The sequence below is a fragment of the Neomonachus schauinslandi genome, chromosome 1 (genome assembly GCF_002201575.2).
Source record: "Neomonachus schauinslandi chromosome 1, ASM220157v2, whole genome shotgun sequence".
Taxonomy (NCBI): domain Eukaryota; kingdom Metazoa; phylum Chordata; class Mammalia; order Carnivora; family Phocidae; genus Neomonachus; species Neomonachus schauinslandi.
The window spans coordinates 95,270,267-95,294,153 of NC_058403.1; the positions used below are offsets into that span (position 1 = coordinate 95,270,267).

Here is a 23,887-nt window from a genome sequence, read left to right on the forward strand (position 1 = left end):
TTATTATCACTGAAATTTAGAATACCAGAGCCTTTAAAATGATATAATTTTATTCCCTCTTTGTTTCTGTTGGGAAAACAAGGCCAGTGATTAAGTGAAACTTCCACAAAGTCAGAACCAAAAAGAACCCCTGTCTCAGGTACTTAGTCAATTTTACCCAAGTCCCGGAGCCTGGCCTTGGCAGCTAGTTTTTCTGACTCTCTAGGCACTGTTCTTTCCATACCAGTGGTTTCCAGCTTGTCCTGTTCATGAGAATCACTGGGGTTGTCTGCTAAAAATACAGCTTCCTGGACCCTATCTTGGAGATGCTGATTGAGTCATCTTGGGAATGTTTTTAATGAGGACTGAAGTGATTGTGATGGCTTAGGTCGTCCAACATTTGGAAACTACACCAGTCCTGCATCCTTTCCCATAAGAGAAAGTTTTGCTATGGGCTGAAAGCTGGATAACTTTTTGGATCTTGCTTATGTATAAAGCAGGGCTAACCTATGTTGGAAATTCTTGCATTTTGAGAATTTTGTGAACTATTAAATTATATGCCAGTTTTATTCCATGATCTAAAAGATATCCTAGCAGCCCTAATAAAATAATTTATAATCTCTGATTGTTTTATTTTTCTTTAGTTTTCATGTAAATTTCTCTTGGAATTCTGATTTTAGTTGCAATCATCTGATGCTAATATTCTCTTAGCTTACCATACTAGGAAGAGCTTGGGAGAGCAAGAAGTAGTAAAATCTGCTAAATGTGACTGGTAAATTAGACTTTGTTAATAGAATTAATTAGATTTCTATGTTTGTTTTGTTTTGCTAGGCTTGATATTTGAAAAGTGTTAGCAAGACTGATTCAACTTACAAATTGCCCATCTCTTATCTCATTAATTTCATTCAACAAACATTTATTGTCTACTATGTACCTTCTATACTGACTAATGTCTCTACTGGGAAAAAGAAATACAGATTTGGTGGCATAAACATGGATTCTGCTTACTGCCAGAATGAATAAACTTCTTTTAGCTAAGTGTTCATGAATAGGTTGTGGGTCCAATCAAAATCAAATCAATCAATCAATCTTTCCCTACCCTCTTCAAGGAGGGAAACTAAAGGAATTATAAGAATTTAAGACCAGGTGAGAGGGCTAAGTTTTGGATTTGACTATAAATAAAAACAAGACAAATATACCTGCCTATAAATGTTTTAAGTGTAGAATTTATTTAGGAGCCTTCTTTTTTTTTTTTTTTAAGATTTTATTTATTTGAGAGAGAGAGAATGAGAGAGAGCTAGCACATGGCGGGGGGGAGGGTCAGAGGGAGAAGCAGACTCCCTGCTGAGCAGGGAGCCCAATGTGGGACTCGATCCAGGGACTCCAGGATCATGGCCTGAGCCGAAGGCAGTCTCTTAACCAACTGAGTCACCCAGGCGCCCATTTAGGAGCCTTCTTTTTCTCCCCAAGAACTGCATATTTCAGTACCAGGGACTTCATTTGTCCACTCCTTATATTTGTGAGTAAATACCTTTAGCTCTAGAATTATCTCCTGCCCAGATGGATTAAAATGAGGCTGTCTCAGAAAATGCTGATTCTGACCCTTGAGATATATCTGAGTATAGTTCTTTATTTTTTTTAATTAATTAATTATTTTTTTTTTAGATTTTCTTTATTTATTTGACAGAGAGAGCGTGCACACACAAGCAGGCGAAGTGGCAGGGAGAGGGAGAGGCAGGCTCCCCATTGAGCGGGGGGCCCAATGCGGGGCTGGATCCCAGGACCCTGAGATCATGACCTGAGCCGAAGGCAGATGCTTAACCGACTGAGCCACCCAGGCGCCCCTGAGTTCTTTAAATGAACAGACTCCTGTTCTTTGCGCAGGGCAGGATAGAAACTCCAAAGACTAAGACTTTGGCAGTGGGAAGGCCAGGAACCTATTTTTGTTTTCCCCTCACTTTAAACAAATAATAATGGTCTTAAGTGCAGGAAGGTATTTAATACTTAGGCATCTTGTGTCAGAAATTAGTGCTGTTTTGAACATTGAAGGAAATAAGGGGGAAAGTATAAATGAATCGATTGCTTATATTCTATTTGTATAGGTATTACCACATCACAGAGGGTGTTTTTGAAGAAAAATTTGCTTAAAAGTATACGTTTTGTCTAAGTTATTGACATCTATAGTTCTGGTTTTTTATTTTTTATTTTATTTATTTTTATTTATTTTTATTTTTTTAAAGATTTTATTTATTCATGAGAGAGAGAGAGAGAGAGAAGCAGGCTCCCAAGGAGCAGGGAGCCCGATGCGGGACTCGATCCCAGGACCCTGGGATCATGACCTGAGCCGAAGGCAGGCGCTTAACCATCTGAGCCACCCAGGCGCCCATATAGTTCTGGTTTTTTAAAAATGTTGTGATGCTAACTTCTCAGGAAACAAAGCTTGCTTTGAAATGAAAGCTTTTCCCCCAGTGCAACACATTGGAAATAGGAAACTAAGTAGCTCTTGCTGTGTTGCCACTATACCCACATTAAATTTTTATTATTTATTATTACTTAGCAATTATAATCATGGCAAGTCATTTTTTGGACTGTGGTTTCTATTGTACTACATGGTAGATGAGGTGACTTTTTAAGGCCTTTCCAGATTTGGGATTTGGAGTTACTAATTGTTAGTTGGCTCTGTATGCATGATCAGCACTCACCTCAGAAACCAGTATCCCTTAGAGAGCTGAAACTTTGGTAATGTGCTGCCCAGCTGCCCTGGGCCTGATGTTACCCGTGGTGAAAGTAAGAAACCTTCTCAAAGGGGCAGGGACTCAAGCTCTTGCTCAGCTCAGTTGACCCTTGCTCTTCAGGTTAACAGGCTCTTTGTTGCTTGGAGTAATTGCAGGTTGTCCACTGAACCATTTCAAATAAAGAAGCATGTAGAAGGAATGACAGCATATTTTAACCTGAACTAAAATTGGCATATTTAAAAAGTCTTATTGAGATTGTTGATTTTTAATCTCATATAAACACTAATGAAACTGTGAGTGGCCCCAGTTTGTGAATGTGTGTTCTGAGAAGTTCAGTTGTAACCTGGTTCTTTGGAACATTTTCCATAGGAACAGTATTAAAAGGTAGATTAGTATGATGTAAGACAGACACCTATTTAGCTCATAATATTGCTGTAATTCTTTCTTTTTTTTTTTAAAGACTTTATTTATTTGAGAGAGAGAGAGAATGAGCAGTGGGGAGGGGCAGAGGGAGAGAGAGATGCGGGGCTGATCCCAGGACTCCGAGATCATGACCTGAGCCCAAGGCAGATGCTTAACCAACTGAGCCACTCAGGCACCCCTATAATACTTTCTTTTTGATGACAAATAGTAGCTGATAGTACTGTAAGTTAGTCTTAGAGGCAAGAAATATATATGTTTGGTTTTTCTTAAATTTAGATCATAAATATGTTTTTTTTTTTTTTAAGATTTTATTTATTTATTTGACAGAGAGAGACACAGTGAACGAGGGAACACAAGCAGAGGGAGTGGGAGAGGGAGAAGCAGGCTTCCCGCAGAGCAGGGAAGCCCGATGCGGGGCTCGATCCCAGGACCCTGGGATCATGACCTGAGCCAAAGGCAGACGCTTAACGACTGAGCCACTCAGGCGCCCCTAGATCATAAGTATCTTAAGTGAAATTCCTGACATGGAACAATACTATTGATTCAACACAATTAAAAAAAATTTCAATGCCACTGTTTACAAAAGTAAAAATTAAGTATTTGAACAGGTTTAGTGGGGTAGATAGGTAGGTGCCAGCAGGAATTCTGAGTGACTCTGGCTACTTTTACTGATCCCTTCACTTCTGTCTGCCTTTATATATGCAGGGATACATACATGTTCAAAAGAGTAAAAGACAAAAATAATCCAATTGAGCCTACTTTAGGAATTCACCTCCTTTTTACTGAGATCACCTCTCTCACCAGCTCACTGTCTCAGTTCCTACAGATAGGTAGTTCTTGCTCCCGGTATACAAGTGACATTACTCTTCCAGCATTATTCATGACCGCATCAAGAAATCCAATCATTTTTTAAAAGTTACTGTCCATGCTCGGGAGCATTTAAAACTTTGGACCACCTTCTCTTTGAAACACCTGGTTTCTGTGATGCTGGTTCTGTCACCCAGTTCTCCAATAGCAGTATAGCATCTGCACTTCTCCCTTGTTGATACTGACAATTGTTCACTTTCTGGCTTTCCTTTCATAGTATAAGCTCCATGAGGTCAGAGACTGTCTTGTCTTGTTCACTGCTCCGTAGCTAGTCCTAGGCCTAATTCTGTATAGGTAATGGATAAATATTTGTTAAATAAACGAATGATTTTTTTTCTGTTACCCCATGAGATGGCTCTTCAAGTTCTGGTGTTGGCCCTGTTCTGCTATTTCTCTCTTTTTTTTTTTTTTTTTTCCCATTGATACTGATGCCTTCAATTACTGTCTATACTGTGCTTCCAGTATCCATCATTTTCATTTTGACTACTATCCCTGCATTTCAGCCCCTCTTTTTTGTTCCAAGTTTAATATGAAAAAGTATTCACAATTTATTTCTAAAGTGGAAAAGTAGATTACTGAATGGCCAGTTAAGTAGTTAATTAGAAACAGCAGGGTCACAATTGATTATTTACCTTCTTCCTCTTGCTGCTTGCTCAGGTCTGGTTGGTCTTTTATATAACTATACTAGGTCTCTTAAGTTTCCCCTGCCATCAGGTTATGTTCCTCCATTCTATCCTTAACAGTATGACCAAAGCAATCCGCTTAAATAAATGATCTGATCAGGTAATGGCTTTCTGTTACCCTATAGAATAAGACTTAGGAATTGGCCTTCTTATTTTTATTTATTGATTTGGTTCTGTGAGGTCAGTGAGCAGCTTGTAGCCCCAAAACGAAAAACTTTCCATATTTAGAACTACCAGAAATGGGACTAGCCGGTTTCTGTAGGTGTCAAGTTCCCTTTCACTGGTAGGGATTATGGAAGGATAGTAAGCAGTTCTCAGATGGGATAAGTTATTAGAGCTTTTTGAAGTTCTGCGTACTCAGACCTTTGATTGTATCTTTCAAACTGCTTAGGTCTTCCACAGTCTGGCCCAGATAAGTTTTAATGATTAGGACCACATCTTAATCACCCCCCCCCCCCCCCCCCCCACTGCATCTTTTACAGAGTAGGTGCTAAGCCTACATTTATTCAGTGAATGAATAACTTCTGGGTATTTTCTTGGGTAGATGAGCTGAGATTCTTTGTCTCTACTTCAAACTTAGTTTTTGTTTTTTTTTTAATGTGGAATTATTAGATCTGGATTGAGAGTATTAGGATCAAGTCTTGGGCCTCTGCATGTGTGTTCTTGGTCAAATCATTTATCATCTCAGAACCTGAAATAAGATTAGAATGACAGTTAATGTAAAGTAATTGTGAGGACTAAAAGTGTGTGAAAAATGTTTTATAATCTGAAAATGCTTTATAAATGATAGAAATTATTCAAAATTGATGGTTTTGAAATATATATACCAATATACATTGTTTAAAATATAGATATGTCACTAATATTACTCTCTTACTTTGTAATTAGGCTCATTTTTTAGCCTAGCAAAGGAAATAAATACAGTTGCTTTCTCTTAAAAACCAACATACTTCCTCAACTATTCAAGGCAAAATTTCTCTCTTATATTGTTGAATTCTCAGTATATTGTCAAACTGTCAGTGTCTGTGGATCTCTCTACTTAGGTTTTGTGCCAGGTTTGGACAAAGATTCAGAAATACCACTGGCAAAATTAAGTAACATTTTTTCCCCCAAATAGACACATTTGATAGAATTTTCCCAGTTTTAAGATTTGTCTTAAATCTTTGGTGCTTGGCTATGCTTTTGTTGTTATTTTTTGGTGGCAAAATCAATGAACTATTAGCAAGAAGATTTTAATCTAAACACCTTTTTTCTTAATTTTTTTTTTTTTTGTAAGATTTTATTTATTTATTTGACAGAGACAGACACGGCGAGAGCAGGAACACAAGCAGGGGGAGTGGGAGAGGGAGAAGCAGGCTTCCCGCTGAGCAGGGAGCCTGATGCGGGGCTCGATCCTAGGACCCTGGGATCATGACCTGAGCCGAAGGCAGACGCTTAACAACTGAGCCACCCAGGCGCCCCTCTTTTCTTAATTCTTAATGCAGTTCTCCATTAACATTTATGCTTTATGTATTTCACAGTTATAGTTTTATGTTATGTATAAGTGCCGTAATTATACACTTTGTTGATAATTTCTTGTATTAACTTTTTTGATTGTATGTATGATAGAATTAGATGCATCATTATTCCATGGTGCTTCAGGGAGCACTCTCTCTAAGATGAGTGGATTTTTGAATCACAGCTTCGTTAATGAGGGAAAATTAGTTGTAAGAAAGGGCAAATTCCTGAGTCTGAGGAGGAAAAGAGATGTCTTACTGATCAGGGGTACCTTCACAAGTAAGATACCTTAACAAATCAGCTGTTCATAAGATAGAGACACTGGAAAAGAAAGTTATTGGTGTTTGTAGTTTTCCCTTAATAGAGTAAATCTCTGTTCTTTCTTCCCTTTTAACCAGGTCAGTATATATTTTGTGCCCTGTTCTTTTATCACAAAAGAGAAAAGAAATACTGCAGTGAATGAAGATTCCTCTGCATTTTAGCACTGCTTTTTCTACTGTAGTTGGCTTTTGAATGAGGATGACAATGGAAGAGATGAAGAATGAAGCTGAGACCACTTCCATGGTTTCTATGCCCCTCTATGCAGTCATGTATCCTGTGTTTAATGAGGTAAGTAGGTAAACATTTCTCATATGATCTCTTCAATTCTTGATGCCTGCATCATTTATTCATTTGTTTGTTCCTTCATATAACAAATACATAGATGAATTTCATCTGTGTGTTAGGCATTGTACCAGGACTGGACATAAAACAGTAGGGAGGGGGAACCTGGATATATTGCTTCCCATCTGGAGGTTTCATTATAGGGGGAGAGACAGACATTGAATAAAAGAATGCAAGTAATTATATAAATGGAAAGTTGTAAGTGCTATGAAGTCACGAAAAATTGTATGTTCAATAAAATAGCAGGTGGGCTCTACTTTAGGGTTCAGGACCAGCCTCATTCAAGATGAGACATAAATGCTAAGATCGAAAAGAGGTAAGTAAGGGTTTGACAGTTGAGTTCAGGATAAGCACATTTTAGGTAGCCAGAAGAGCAGGCACAAAAATATCCTGATGAATTCTAGTCAGTAGAGACAAAACATATTTTTACTGATAAATGGAAGCTACCATTGCTTTAGTATCTAGAGAAGATGTAGTTGCTTTTTTATTTGAGGAATTTTCTAGGACTTAATACATTTTCGGTTTTTCTTTTAATTTAGAGAATTAGAGCTAGAAATTCCTTAGAAATAATTTAATCATGCCCCTCCTTTTAATAGTGAATTGAGTTCCTAATATGTGAAATGGTGTTCATAAAATTATCTAGAACTAAAATCTAGGATTCCAAATTCAGTGGCTTCAGCCTTAGCCTTTCTGTATATTTAATTAGGGTCTTTCTGTTTTTGTTTTGCTAATTATAAAGCTGTCAACACCATTGACCTTATTGTTGCTGCTGTAACTTGGAAACCCTCACCATTTCCAATGACTGTTTATTCCTTTTTGTAAAGTATTTATATTAGAGTAAGATTCTGGATTACAAAACCCTTTCTCCCACATTATTAGGTTTAATAATAATGTATTTGATGCATTTGTGGTCTTAAGTCTTGGGGACAATAGAGAGTGATTCATCCTCTTCAACTTGGAAATCACAGACCTAGTTGCCATTTCAGACATACATTTTGAAATTCTAAATGCTATCTGTCAAATAGTGTTATTAGGTTTGGTGACCATAAAAGAAAAAAACAGTGGCTTGCATAAAAGTTATTTCTCTTGCATAAAAATGATAGCGATAAGTGGTCCAGTGCTAGTGTTATTATGACTCAGTATCCTAGTGCTTACTTTGCGTTATCAAGGTCACCTCAGCATGTGGGGTAGTTGCTGAATCTCCATTCATCATGTCCTAAGTTGTTGTCTGGAAGGCACAAAAAAAATGGAATAGAATTGGGGGTGTTACTTCCAGCCAATTAAGCTTCCTTCAAGTATCGTTTTTGAAAGTCCTATACAAGACTTCCATTTACATCTCATTGGCAAGAACTTAGTCTTATGACTACACCTACCTGCAAAGGAGGTTGGGAAAGAAGTTTTGTTACTAAAGAGGAAGCAATAGGAGGCATCTTTTGAAAAACCTGTCCCTGTTATACTAATACTGTGGAAGCATTGGAGGCACTCTTTTAGGGCTGGTAATACCCATCTGTGGCAGGTATAGCCAACACCCCAGTAATTAGTTCCACCATTTTGTTCTAATACGTACCCATTCATTACAAGACTACAGTTACTGTTAGAAGCAAGTGCTTCAGTTCTGTTTAGTAAATATTTACTAAATGTCAGCCATTTATTTGCTGAGTAGTCTGCTAGGGTCCGAGGATGTGGAAAAGAAAAAGGCATTATACCTCTTCTTAAGAACCATAGGGAACTATTTTCTTAAACATCTTAAACAGATGTTTAAGCAAATACATTATTTAATTATCCTTGTACCAGGTATGAGGTAAGAAGACAGTCACTGAAACTATTAAGTAATGTATGTTGATGTTTAGTGTTTTAACTTCTCAGGTACTTCAAGAACCATTATGGCAGTTCTACCCAGAAGTGCTCCCTCTTCTTGGGTCTGTATAGCTAGCCACCCCTGTGGACTTTTGGGCCAAGTTGTATGGGGCATTTCTGTATTTATCTAGTATTTTGAGTCTTTACTTGAAGGAAGGGCAGTTTACATTGCAGAGCTGTTTGATCCTCTAGTTAGTGAAGAGGAGTGAGAGAAGTTTTTTTTTCTAACAACTAGAGTGATCTTTTCCTACATAAGGAAAATGGATTTTATTTGAATCTTAGCTTTGGAAAATAGTTATATAGGATATGAGATTCTGATAAAATGAACTGTTGGGATTAATACTGAGATATCTTTTCTAATTTATTCATGTGTAAGAAAAATTAATTTGAAAGAAAAAAGGCTATGAATGGACTGGTAAATCTCTTCCAGAAATAAAGGCAATGATTCTTGCCAGATGACATCTAAAAAATATGTGGGTTAATGGGCCCGGAATTAGAACGTGTTGCCAAATGTTTCATAGTTGGTTCAAGAATTGTTAGAACTGAATTTGAAAATGAAATGGCTAGATGTAGCAGACTGAGAGATACTGTGTCAAATTGTCAGGGTCTAGCTCTCAAATTTATGATCTAACATCATGGTATCAAGCTTTTTATAAAAATTATTTTTGTCACGTTACAAAAACAAGTGTTCAGAAATAACAGGCTTTTAGGAATAGTGGTAGTAGGTCTCCTTTTTGATAGAGATATGAAATCTGGGGCTTGATTTAGGAATGGAATAAAATAATTGTGCCTTCAAATGTGAAGTGTGTGGTTGAGAAGAATAAAACACTAGCATTGTTGTCTGACATTCCAGTGTATTAATGTAACATCTAAAATAAGATACCTAGTCAGTTAAACATTAGTATTTAACTGTAGTTCAAACATAGATTTTTCTACAGATCTACTAATGGGGAAGTTAGAATTTAGTTTGGCTCTGTTTTTCTGTGCTATACGGATTTAAAGATAAAATGATTGTCAAATTAATCTTACAGAAAGTAGTACCAGAGTAGGGATGAATGTTTAACTCTGGAGCTAAATGATACACTTAATTTTGTCCACAGTGTATTGGAAGAGTTAAAAAAAACTTACCCATTCTCACCTTACCATAACATTCATAGTAGTAGCAATGGTAGTCTGGAAGTCTTCTTGTAGAACAGATTTTTAGATAGTAGGGCATCCTTATATCTGGGAAATTTTAGTACTGTTACTCCAGCTTACAAAGCAAAGTTATTTATGGCATTTTGGGAGTTTGATGTTTGCTAAACTTAATGAAGCTATGCCAAGACAGCTGAGAAAGGAGCAGGCTTCTTATTTAATCAGCTGCTGCAGAGTTCAGAGTCCAAGTATATTGCATGTGTTGTAAATGTACTGTGAAATAGGTCTCCTGGTTACCTTATGAAATAGTGAGTTTATAGAAGTGTCATGACAAGTCTTAGGTCAGGTTCTCATGTACTGTATTACTTTCTACTGATCTTTGTGTATGGAGGAGAGAGGTGTAGTTCAATTCTTCATTCCAGGGAAGGATACATCATGAATCATCGTTTCCTGTGACTTTTTAGAGGAATTATTTTAAGGTGAAGTATAATTTCTGAAGAAATATGTATTGTGTTTTGAGATAGGAATAAACAGTTTCGCAAACAACTAAGAATTTTAGATCACCAAGGGTTTATATGCTTGTTTATAAGTCACACAAAAATGGTACTTCTGAGTAAGTAATTAATATTATATTCAGAAGCATCCAACACAGTTATTTCAGCCAACTCAGCAGAGTATGCAACTCTTAATTTTTTCCAATAAGCAAATGAAATCTGTGAATACTTCTCCAACTTCACATACCTAACTATCCTTTTTTTTTAATTGAAAGAAAAAAATCAAACCCCAGAATTGGAGCATAGTAAACATACTTCTCCATAGTGAAGGCGTGGGTTTTACCTGCAGTCCCTCCATCCAGAGGTGATCGTAGTTAATATCTTGCATAAGAATTACTGCTCTGCCCCTTACTCTAGGCTATGTAGTCTTATCTTTCTGACCTTGTTTATAAACTGATGATAAACAGTAATATACTTATTTCTCATAACTCTGTAAAATAAATGACTTAATATATTGTAGTACTGAGAATAGTACCAGGCATGTAGTTAAGTGTTAGAGCTGTTATTCAGAAGTCTTTGTGCAATTTTCTGGATAAAATTGTGAGCATTCCCTAGAGTTTTACATTCTAGTAAGCAATTTTTAATGAAACATATTTGTGATAGGTGGCTCTGCTTACGTTTTTTGCTGGAAAACTTGGCAACCACAGAAACGGATTATTTTAGAAACATTTACTATGTATAAAACACATGACTGCATCTCTCTTCTTTGTGGCAGCACAAAAGTTGATAGGTGGCCTCTTGAGTCTGTCTACTTATGTTCTAGCTTTTTTTCTTTTTTTTTATCTGACTTGCCTCATTTTCATTTGAGTCATAAGAGATGTACCTTTTATTCTTGTGTCTTTTTTTTTGTTAAGATTTATCTATTTATTTAAGAGAGTGGAAAAGAGTGCGCACATGAGCGGGGGAAGGTCAGAGAGAGAGGGACAAGTAGACTCCCTGCTCAGTGGGGAGCCCAGCTCTGCTAGGGGCTCTATCCCAGGACCCTGAGATCATGACCTGAGCCAAAATCAAGTTGGATGCTTAACCAGCTGAGCCACCTAGGCACCCCTTTTTCTTGTGTCTTGGCCATGTATGATTCCTTTTAAAGAATAGGATTAATAGTGTTTGTGGGGAGGGGAGAAGGTTGTCAGCATGGAGAAATCATGCCTGATTTTGAGGAAGCCAAATTAGTAGATAATTCAGAACCAACTAACCTAATTATTTTGACCTTAAAAAAAGAAAGAATACTTTCAAAAGATTTTATGCAAGACCTATAAAACTTGAAACCAAAGAGTTACATGGATTTTTTTTTTTTTTTTTTTTAGTTATGGGTGTAAGAGACAGGCTTGATAACTAGAAAATAAAGTATAGGAATGAGCTGATACCTTTGGAGGGAGGGACCAGTGCAATAAATGGAGGGACCAATGCAATAAATGCACTCTCTATGGAATCACAATTATGTGTAAGCTTTTGAAATATTTTTATAAACATTCTAGAGAGTTAAATTTGACAAGTTGGTAGTTAATAGTGCTCTCAGAAGCTATCAAGAATAAATTACAGGAGGAGCTCACACAACAGAGTAGGCAGAACATGAGGTTGGGGTGAGAGCCCTGCTGTTAGGTCCACCCCAGCCTATTATTTCCTTCTAGCTGGGACTTCAGGAGGTACTTTCTTTACCTTTTTGGTGAAATGAGATTAGGTGCCCTGTTCTCTTGTGCTTATTCTCTTTTTGCCCTTTACTCTTTTACTGGTGACATGGAATTCCTAGATGGCTGAGGCCCAAGGAAAGCCTCTCCTTGTCCAGATATCCATTAATGCAAGGCGTAATCATATGTTCCCTCCTCCTCCTCTGAATTCAGAATCAATTACTACTAAGAAATGATTGCATTGTCTCTTTAAAGATAACCTGGCCAACAACTGCTACCTCAAAAGCTGAAAAAAATTACTGGACTAATTAGTGGAAGTATTGGAAACAAAATGGAAATTCTTGTCTGTTCTAAACTTACATAAAAACTTTCCTCCCACATGTGTTACCCCTGAAGAAACCGTAAGTTTGCAAATGGCTCAGGAAAGTGATTTTATTTTATTTTTTTTTTAAAGATTTTATTTATTTGACAGAGAGAGACACAGCGAGAGAGGGAACACAAGCAGCGGGAGTGGGAGAGGGAGAAGCAGGCTTCCCGCTGAGCAGGGAGCCCGATGCGGGGCTCGATCCCAGGACCCCGGGATCATGACCTGAGCCGAAGGCAGACGCTTAATAACTGAGCCACCCAGGTGCCCCACCAGGAAGGTGATTTTAAGAGTCTGTGTTCTTCAGGGACCAGTTCAGCTTTCACCTCCATAAAGACTTTTTTTTTTCCTACTTCAGCTGACAGTGATCCCATTAGTTTCCATTAAGTAGCTGCTTACTTAAATTGATCTTTTGGGGTTCCAGGACTATAATCTATTTCTTTTATCTCTCACACTGACTTTCTTACACATGGGAGAAACTCAGGCATTTGTTAGTTCTTAAGTAGTTGAAGAGATTCAGTGAGAGAGTGGATGCCAGTGTGGGAAGGGTGAATTCAGGGAGGCAGGGTAGCATTAAGTGGCTTGTGCACAGGTTTTAGAGGCAGGCAGATTTGTTATGAATCCTGCCTCTGTATGCACTAGCTCTTGAATATTGGATAAATTTATGCAAACTGAATTTCTGCCTCTGTAAAATAGAGATGATGATAGCTACAGATTGTGAGGATGAGATACTCTCTATGAAAATACATAACAAAATTCATTATAGGTGCTAAGTAAATGATAACTGTTATTAGGATACTGCCAGGACCTTATACTGTCATGAAAGGTAAGGTGAACGTGGTTTTATCATCAAATCATCTATCACAAGTGAAAGATCTAAAGGGGAAGCACTTTTTATTAGGGAAGATAAAAACATATCTTGCTAAGTATTACAGGCTGCAAATTATAAGTAGATTGAAGAACAATTTAGATAAATCTATGGTTGAGAGATTAAGTTCAATTCAAAAAGTAGATAGGTGCCTGTATGCCTGGTACTTCCTGGGTAGTGGGGATATCATATGAGTAATGAAGCCTAGTGGGTTTACTGCAAGATATGTGGGTGTATAATGTATCCCAAAATGACTCCCTGGAGAGTTCTGGTTGAGGTGCTTCACAGCTCACAGATTTGATTTAGCATATGCCTGACCTTTCCCTTTCTTTTCTAAGACACATATATGTAAACTTAATCTAGAAATCTGATGTCTATCTTGGCTAATTTTATTAGTTCTTCACAGACTATTCTGGGCCTCCTTTATTTGCCTTGACCCTTTCACACACCAGCCAGGGCAGTACAGAATGAGTTAATGATGCAGATACTTGAAGGTACACATCTGACTCAGACCTTTGACTTCTTCAAAGAGGTCAGAGTGTGGTGTAAGCCCAAATAAGGAAATGGTTCCTATCAGACTGGAAACATTCATCCTGTCTGTCTGCCTCTCCTTCCCTTACACAACAAGAACTTGAGATCAGAAGAGCTGTATTATTATTTTAATCTTAAATAGGATTCATTACAATTAAATGAATTCCGTGGAAGAAGAAAATTTTTCATTTGTGGCAGCATATTTTCATTAATTTTATAAACTTACATAGTTGCTTTTTTGCTGTATTTGCCTACCTTGTCCTCTTGTGTTTTCCCTTTTATCTACTAAGGCAATGTTAGATTTTACTGGATTTGTAGAAGCCAAGTAAAAAACTGAGTTAAATGGCCTTTTATTTATTTTTGGAGATAAAGTGTTTATCTTGGCACATTTTGTTGCTTTTTTGCTGAAGGTTCGTAACTTGTAGGGAGATAAGGTTCTTGGCATTTCTGTCTTGTTTAGAAAATAAATTGATTTAATAAAGTGTAGGCCATTCCTTAGATATGTATATGTGTATATATGTTGTTTATAAAGGAAAACTTACATTTATTTCCTCGAGGGATTGAAAGGAATATTTATTGCAAGATATGATATGTTCCTAAGATTTTTGTAAAAAGATTCCACTTGCATAAGAATCCTATAAAAGTTAACATTGTTTTTGAACATTTAATATTGTCCCCAATAAAAAATATACACATTGAGCTTTATTGAGTTAATTGGCCCAATCTTTAGGGACTAAAAAAATAGGAATTTAACTGAAGGTAGTTGTTTTAAGCCTAGCAGTTAACTTTTCAACAAATGGCATTATTTTTATGGAATTTTTTTTTTTTTTGCTCACTGAAAAATGAATTCTGTAAAGTGTATAATAAGGACATGTATCTTTCAAAATTGTAAACCTCACATATTTGATATTAAAATTAAAATCTTTGGGATTGAACTTTTGGTTCAGTATTTTAGGTAACCTTTTTTTAATCTAGATAACATAGAGGACAGATGATCCACAGTCTTTATTTAGTATCAAACCTTTTGTCAGTGCTGTTTGCTAATTAATAAAATAGACTAATCTCAACTTAATCCCTGGCTGAGGGATTGTAAAATAATTAAAAAGGAGTAAGGTAATAAATACAAAAAATCTTAAATAATAAATGTTTTCTTGGTGTTGGTCATTTTCTATTCAGTGCACACCCCATTTGCCATATACTTGCAACAGAGCATTGAGAGTTGATCTCGAACCTTATTTTCAGTAATTGAAGTAAATATGTTTATTCTTTCTATAGGGACTTGATACTATTTTGCATTCTGTGCTTATCTTAAATCTACTTTTAAGGTAGAGTGTGTTTTGTTTTTTAAAATAAAAAGAATGAAGAACTCATACATCCTTTAATTTCTTATGGTTTCTAATGAAAATTTTAGATGACCTGTGTATTTCAAGAATTAAGGTAATTTAGAATAAATAGCAAGTGTATCTGAAGAGCTTTCCTGAACTTGTTCCCATCTTGTGTTTGTTCCCATCTTGACCAGTAGTGATGAGGCTAAAAATCTGAAGCCAGGTTACTATCCCTTGTTTTAGAAAGATGTATTTAACTATCTAAGTACAAAAGTTTACCCTCATTCTACACATACTGAATTTGTTTCCTAAAGGTCACAGTCATATTTGTTGATCAAATGATGGATTTATCAGTGTTATTACTGTAGAATGGAATATCAGAAATGTGCTTTTTCTGAGGAAATTGATATTAATAGTGATTTAAAATTTATATTGCAGCTAGAACGAGTAAACCTGTCAGCAGCTCAGACACTGAGAGCAGCTTTCATTAAGGTGAGGTGCAAATAATTTGTTATGATGATTAAAATGTATGTTGTATGTAAATCTGAATACCATGTGATAATTGCCACTTTATTTCCTTTTAGTGAAAACCTCTTCAGCTGTCTCACGTCTGTTTTAGTGTACTCTGTAAAGCTTAAAACATTTCCCAAAAGTGAATTGAAACAAATGCTGTTTCCTTAGCAATCATCTTTTTGTCATACTTTGTTTTGGAAACTGACTTCTTTGGAGTCTTTTCTCTTTAGCTTTAGAGTATATTTTTTAATTTCTTTTTCTGTTATTTGACTTGATAAAAATTTTTGTAAAGTTATAACTCAAAAAGATGTTCTTTATATTGCTTAATTATAGAACATAAATATAAAACAGTATTTTTGATGGGAAAACAAGACCTGTGTGGGGGTCAGATTAAGGGTACCTTGCAAACATACATCCAAGTCACTCTGTCAGAGTGAACTTTTTTGTTGTCTCTAGACCTGCACTGTTTGATAAATACTAGCCACATGTTGCTAGTTCAAATTGAGTTGTACTCCAACTGTAAAATACACACCAGATTTTGAATACTTAGTATAAGAAAAAGAATGTAAAATAACTCAGTAATAAGTATTTTGTATTAATTATATGTTGAAATGATAATATTTTGGATGTACTTTTAAAATGATTTCACTTATTTCTTATTTTGTAACATGGCCACTAGAAAATTTAAAATTACAATGAATGATATTTGTTGTTTATGTTATATTTCTATTAGACAGTCCTATTCTATATATTAGGTGTATTCTTTCATGTAAAACTTTATCCATCCCCCTTCCTTTCCCAGTACATATCAGGGTACCCAAAACTTCAATTTTATTTACTTATTGTGTGTTTGTTCCCATTAATATCTAAAATAACTTCTATTTCAGGTATTTTAATGTTTAAATCTAGAATAAATTTATAGTTAAGTTTTATTGGATTAGAAGTATAAATCCATCAAGCTTGTTCTTTTTATGGCAAAGATTGTTTATTGATAACACTCTTAACTGCTAGGATAGATACTGTCACTAGACATCTCTCTTCACCACAAGAATTTACATTGTATATATTATATTAGAGCTATTTTGATGTGATTAATACTCTAAAATGCAGTGCTTGTGTATTCATACATAGTAGCTTAATTAAAATATGTTCTGACAAATCAGTGGGTTAATGAAGAGAAGGAATGAAGCAGTATCATCAATTTTTTTTTTTTTTTCTTTTTTCTTTGAGCTTCAGTGTGGCTCTGGAATGGCATATTTGGTTATTAGGGAGGCATGATGGAAACTGTTTTAAACTAACTTGCTATTTTCTTTGTGGCCAAAGAAAGGAAGGAAAGGCGACCTATTGCACAATATAGTATTGATAAGGAAAAGTCGGTTTTTTAGCTTTTCTGATAGCAAGAACAGAGAGAAATTTCTCCTCTGGATCATCATAAGGAGGACTCTGTCTGAAGTAGTAGATGATATCTTCAATGTCATTTCTAAAAGAGATAAAATAACAAATTTCATTAAGCTTTTTCTTACAAATATCCTTACATATAATCTGATGTTTTAACACTAAAGTACATTTTAAAAGCAAATAGTATGTTTAAAGTATGTGCTTTGATAGATCCGGTTTAACATATGGATAAGTTTTATTATCCATGGCACTGATTGTTAATTGGGCAAAGTGGAAGTTATTTTGAGAGGAAAATAAATTAGTCAGTTTTGCATTGATTGATTTTTATTATTATATTTAATTTGTTAAATTTCAAATGGAATTAAAAGGGTATGCATTAAGAAGATGAAGATTTTTGTGTTTTTAAAACTACAACTTATTTGAAAAATTTAAGAGTCTCACCCAGGGGCGCCTGGGTGGCCCAGTCGGTTAAGCATCTGCCTTTGGCTCAGGTCATGATCCCGGGGTCCTGGGATCGAGCCTTGCATGGGGCTCCCTGCTCAGCGGGGAGTCTGCTTCTCCCTCTCCCTCTGCTTCTCCCCCCCTCCCCGTACTTTCTCTCGTTCTCAAAAAATAAATAAATAAAATAAATGCCTCACCCACCCATATATCCCTATTAATATTCCCAAAATATATGTCCATATTTCCAGTTATTTGACCACAAGTGTCATTTATCAAGGTTTGATATTTTTATTATCACGAGAAAAGGGATTAAAATTGTTTTCCCCAAGATAAAATACTAATGAATATTATCTTTTAAGATGTCTGTTCTCTTTGATTCTTTTCCCCTGTGGAAAGTTCTGATAGGTTGTGCTGTTGAGAATCACTGAATCATGAGAGTGGATGTTACTGCCTTTGGGGATAGTTTTCTTTCACAGTGGGATTCTTCATAAAAATTGGATCCCCACAGAATTCAAGGTTGTAATTCTGGGAGAAAACCTGAAGGTATAGATAGTTAAAAGTCTCCGATTTAAGCACAGATCTATTTATTTTGTCAGTCAGAGACATTGGGTAAATTTAAGGCTTTTAAAATGAAAAGTAAGTAGCTTAAGGATTTCAGCCAGAAGATACTAAGACGATTGTTCCTGAGCTAGGTACTGAGGCACCCTGGGGCCCCACAGCAAACTCAGAAGAGTGCTATGAGTTATTTTAAAACTTTAAAGGAACACAATGATACTAAACATCTGACACTGTGTGAACTATGCTAGCTTGAGGTAGTTTGCAATTTCAACATACTAGATCGGGCTACATTCCTTGCAGTGATGTCATATTTTTGTAAAGTTGGAATTTCGGTCATTTCTGTGATAAAAAGTAAGTACCACAAGAAAATCAGTGTCCCAATAGGAAATGAGGATTGTAGGATCCAGTCTAATTCCAACATTTGAGAAATTGTGTAGTGCCCAACAGGTGAATGCATCTCATTAATAAGTAATCATGGTTATTTAAGAATGAAATAAAATGTTTTTCTTTCAATTTGTGTATTTTTAGAACCTGCTAGGTTCTTAAGAGTTAGGACACGAGTACTTATGAGGTTATTTGAACCTAACTACTACATAGCCACTATTTTCTTAGCCCTAAGAACACTTGTGAACTGAGAACTCTGTAAGATTTCTAGAATGCTCTGGTTTTGGCAGTTTGGGGCTCCACACAACTTGGTGTTGAAAACTTTATTCTCAGGCTTTCAGCATTTAATGACTTTGGCAGTTTATTATAACTTAATCAGAGAGAGATTATTGTTCTGCTGGCATATTCTGTAAGCACATGGAGAGTACTCCCCTGCCTCGTAAGATGATGCATTATATAGGTAATTTAATGCTACTTCGAGAAAGAAGATAAACCACTTTATCAAATGCTGACTTATCTAAATAGTGTATATAGTTTTGTGGCAGGTCACCAAATTAATAATGTTGACACCATCTTAGCCCATGTTTGTACAACTTTTCCTTTAAAGGTAACCCTTGTTTTTTAAAAATAGTTTCTATCTTAAATATATTCATGGAAGGAAAAATCAAAACAGGTTATAAAGGAAATGGAATTCAGTAGGATACACTTTATTGTTATTAATCATCTATCAAAATGATTTCCTTGAATAGCATATGACAGCAGTTAAAATGATCCCAGGATTGAGATAAACGTGAATATTTTCTTTTCCCATTCCATTCCAAAACCTTTCAGTTTCTGATACTTGAAGCCTAATGAGAAACAAGATACTTTAATGGACAGAGCAGTAGGAACAGGAAGAAACTGGATCTGCAGTGATACCAGAATGGAATTGAAAAGGCAGAGGTTAAATGTGCTTGACACATATGGAAGCAAATAGATTGCTGTCTGATTAGGATCATAAATTGTGTTTCTATTTGCTGTTTAATATTGGGCAAAAAAGATAGGAAATCATCAGCATAATGATTAAAATTGGCAGGCATCCTAAAAGAAACAAACTTAGAGTGTCAATACAAAATTTTAAAAAATAATAAAATGGGACAGAATTACTGGGGAAAACCCAAATCTGAAAATTAACTATGATAAACTCATAACTTTCTGTGTTCAGTCTTTTTTTTTTTAAAGATTTTTTTTTTTTTAATTTTATTTATTTGACATAGAGACAGAGAGAGAGGGAACACAAGCAGGGGGAGTAAGAGAGGGAGAAGCAGGCTTCCAGCTGAGCAGGGAGCCCGATGCGGGGCTTGATCCCAGGACGCTGGGATCATGACCTGAGCTGAAGGCAGACGCTTAACCGTCTGAGCCACCCAGGTGCCCTTCTGTGTTCAGTCTTGAGATGGCTAGAAGATTTTAGTGTCCTAGTGAGTGTAAGTAACGTAGAAGTAATGCAAACTCATCAGTGAAACAAGCTCAGGAGGTAGCAAAAGGATTAAATGATGTTCTGTAAATTATTCTTGCTACAAATATTCTTGCTACAAAAGGAAATATTCTTGCTACAGAAATAAAATAGGAAATGAAAATTATTACATGGAAAAGTAAAGGATTATATAGCTTAAATAAAACCTGCAAAAGAAATCCTGTCTTTTTGTTTCATTTTTGTTTTTCTTGACATTGTTCATTTAAAAGAATCTGCAAAGTATTGGTAAGATGAGTTACAGCTTGATCCTCAAGTTGAAATATTAGCTAATGAAAAAAAGCTAAAAGTCCTTAGTATATTTAAACTACTGAACAGAGTAATTGATGGATTACCAAAATATATAAAATCTTTATTTCTATTTTTGTTACTGGTTTGATTGCAAGTGAATGTAGAGGAGAAATAGGAAATGTTAAGTACTTTATGTTCAAATGGCAAATGGGACCATGGCTGTAATAAGAAGTCACTGATGCATAAGCTCTGACAAAACATAAGTGAATGCTATCTACCACACCTACTTTACAAAGATTTCTGCTGTCATAAATTGATTACTCTAAGAGGTTCCCAGCAGGTTCTAAACAATTAAGTTTTGACTTTAAAATGCTGATTAAGCTTCTGTATTTTAAAAATAGCCTTCTCTTTTTTATAGGCTGAAAAAGAAAATCCAGGACTTACACAAGACATCATTATGAAAATTTTAGAGAAAAAAAGTGTAGAAGTTAACTTCACAGAGTCCCTTCTTCGAATGGCAGCTGATGATGTAGAAGGTAGTCAGAGTCTTATTTAATTTTCTTACAGTTGTTGAAAAGCACTTCCTCCAAGTCTTTATTTGACAAATGGGTCTTCTGCCCCTCCCCTTTCTTACTGTTATTGTTATTGTGATGATAATGGGGCAGACATCTATATAAATTATTGTGTGTTTTTAAGTGAGATTTCAAGAATGTGCTGAAGATATTAGTAGGTTGTTTGGATTTTGATATCATGAACTCATTGCATATTCAATATAGAGGTTGGTTATTAAGCTCTTCTTCCCTCTTGACAGATATATATTGTCATTATATTTGTTATGAATGTCATTACGTTAAGGTTTCCTTATGAAATATAGCTTCAGAGGCCTGGTAAATTTGATTGAGCCTATCTTTTATTTATTTGTTTGTTTAAGATTTCACTGAATTTCCATTTATCCCAAATTGAAAATGTTTAGTCTTTCATCTTTTGATCCTTCACTTGGGAAGAGCCATAATATTATTTCTGAACTAAGTTGAACTTTAATGAATTCTGCCTTGCAACCTTGTCTTTCCTTTCCTTTCCCTTTCTCTTCTCCCTCCACCTCTTTAACCAACATTCGGAATTCGTAGACTTGAATTTGGCAGAGAGTTGCATGATGGTTTTTTTTATGTATTTATTTTATCAGAGTATATGATTGAACGACCAGAGCCAGAATTCCAGGACCTAAATGAAAAGGCACGAGCACTTAAGCAAATTCTCAGTAAGATCCCAGATGAGATCAATGACAGAGTGAGGTTTCTGCAGACAATCAAGTAAGCAACTTTTGGCTTTGGTTCTTCTTTTCTTGAAAGTACTTCAAAGGAACCACTCATTCTAGGTGTTTTATTTTGGTACGACATTAATATTAAATGGAAATTTTAATTTGAAATCAGACTTGAAATTTTTAAATGCTGCATTTTGATTATTAACTCCTAAGCTGTGGTATTTGGCTTTAGAGTATGATAAAATTTTTTAAAATGTTCATATAAAAACAGTGAATGAAATGTACATAAATTGGAATGTAGTTAGAACTACAAAAAATAATGCAAAAATGTAAATGTCAGATTAAAGTAAATAGGGAAGTTGGATAAATTATAGTATTGGTAACAAAGGATACCAGTATTGTTTTTGTTGCAGAAATGGCATAAGTTATTAGAATAAGTAATATACTCTTAGGCTTGAATAGCATTTTTAAATATTGGCCAAATTGTAAACCTCCAAATCCTTACCTTTGGAATACAGGTTAAATAAGACCGAGATTACGCATGGGGCCAGAAGGCTGACTCGTGAGCAGCAGCAAGATGGGTCATCCTTGAGCAGTGGCTCTCAAACCAGGGGCACTCTCCTCAGGGGTTAAGAGGGTGGGAGAATCAGGGGAAAATCCAAACATAATTTCTGGGTGAGTAAACAGTCTCAATTTTCTTCAGCCCCACTGGATATACTATGAAGAAAATTGGGAATAATTAGAGCTGCACTATCAATGCAACCTTTTGGTGAAACCACAAGTAAAAATTGCTGAAAAGGAAAGATTTAGCACAGGTTTTGTTGTTTTCTGAAAGAGGCCGCATCATCATACTTCGTATCTTTAAAGAATGGAAAGAGGTTCGCTTGTAGTAAATGTTAACATTCATCTCTTGGAAACAGTATTTTTTGTAATTCCCATTGCAAAATGTTATTTTAGCTAGTTTGGGCACCTATTTTGAGTGGTATAGGGGGCAGAGTATCCCATTTTAGAAAGTACTGGTTTATGATGGGTACGCAACCCAGCTATTAAGGAGTCTCTTTTAGGTCTTCTAATTGAGAACCTGAAAATACGAAAAAGATTTTTCATTGCCTAGCTAAAATTCATGTCACAGGGAACAAATCCTGAGGTAAATATTTTACCTTTATAGGAAAGCCTCAACTTCCTTTAACTATTTTTAATGTGTGAAAAAGGAAGATAGTCAATGGTTTTAATGGTTTTTTATTTTTAGTCTAATACAAAGTAAACTTGTTTAGCTCATAAAAGGATAAATTGCCAGTTACGTGAAGCACAGTTGTTTAAGCAACTTATTTTTAGAATTTTCAAATACTTTAATAACATTTTAATTTGTTTTGATGATCATATATTTGTTTATGATCCGTGGGGCATTTCTATGAAGATCTGACATTTTAAAAATAATATTTTCAGCAAATTTTGCGTCGGGTCATTGAAGGAGAGGTTTATTGAATCAGTGCCATCTTAATAATAGTAGTCACTTATTAGAATTACGTTCTCAGTGCTCTTTTAAGCATTTTACATATATTAACTTATTATAACACTGCTATAACAGATGAAGAAATGAAGTAACTTTTCCAAGGTCACAGAGCTGGTAAACTGATAGATCTGGGTTCGAAACCAGGCAGATGCACTCCATTGTCTTCTCTGCTGCTTCCCAATCTGAGATGAATAATGCTGGTCTAACTTGGTAATTGAAAAAAGTTTTAGCTATCTGGAAGAGGTGTGATAAAGGATATCTTAATATAGAATGCCAGTAGGTAAGAGAGAGAAGAATGTTGTGGTTGAAGCTGGGGTAGGTGTGGTAGGCCCAGAGCCCTCATCCTGCTACTTTGACACCATCTTACCCCTTTGAGGGAGTCCCCAAGGCATCTCTGCTAAACCCATTGTGGCTTTAAGAGAGATATATTTGAAAAACACTGTATAAACAGCCACATTTTAATCATAAGGAAGTTGAGGTCAGGAGCCTAAGAGTCTTATCCATAGTCATTGACAGAGGCTGAATTAAGGGCTTTTCTCTCATTTATGGGGCAGTAGTAATATTTCAGTTCTGTTTTCTGGAGTGTACTCCACACAACTGAATTAAGAGTATTGGCAATTAAAATTTATTTCTTAACCATTTTAGGAGGTATAATTGGCCCTGGAAAGTTTGTTGATAATATATATGAGACCATGTATAAATTAACATAGATAGGTAAGGTGTGATTATTTGTATCACAGATACATACTGACACATTTTGATACATATTGTCTCCATGGTTAGTTGTTTAACAAATTAGTGGATAAAATTGCACCAAAATAAAAAATGGCTTATCCTTCAGGCACAACGTACTGTGCAGTTACTGTTTTTTCTTTAAAATATTTTACTTTTTCATACTTAAGGTAATTATCTTCTTCATTTATTTTAGCAGTATTTTCTTTTTTTTTTTTTTTTTTTTTTTTTTTTTTTTTTT

The 23,887-nt window shown here is 35.5% G+C and overlaps 1 protein-coding gene across 5 annotated transcripts in view; it reads left to right on the forward strand.

The window, feature by feature from the left end:
• PDCD10 (programmed cell death 10) overlaps positions 1–23,887 on the forward strand; it is a 42,712-nt gene that overhangs the window by 11,387 nt on the left and 7,438 nt on the right. For 2 of the 5 annotated variants that reach the window (XM_021702574.1, XM_044914916.1), the window contains exons 2-5: positions 6,583–6,793; positions 15,544–15,597; positions 20,559–20,676; positions 21,324–21,450. In XM_021702574.1, coding sequence (XP_021558249.1) covers positions 6,698–6,793; positions 15,544–15,597; positions 20,559–20,676; positions 21,324–21,450 — 395 coding nt within the window. In that variant the 5' untranslated portion in view covers positions 6,583–6,697. The remainder of the gene's footprint in view (positions 1–6,582; positions 6,794–15,543; positions 15,598–20,558; positions 20,677–21,323; positions 21,451–23,887) is intronic. The other 3 variants (XM_021702576.1, XM_021702577.1, XM_021702575.1) reach the window with 2 other exon arrangements.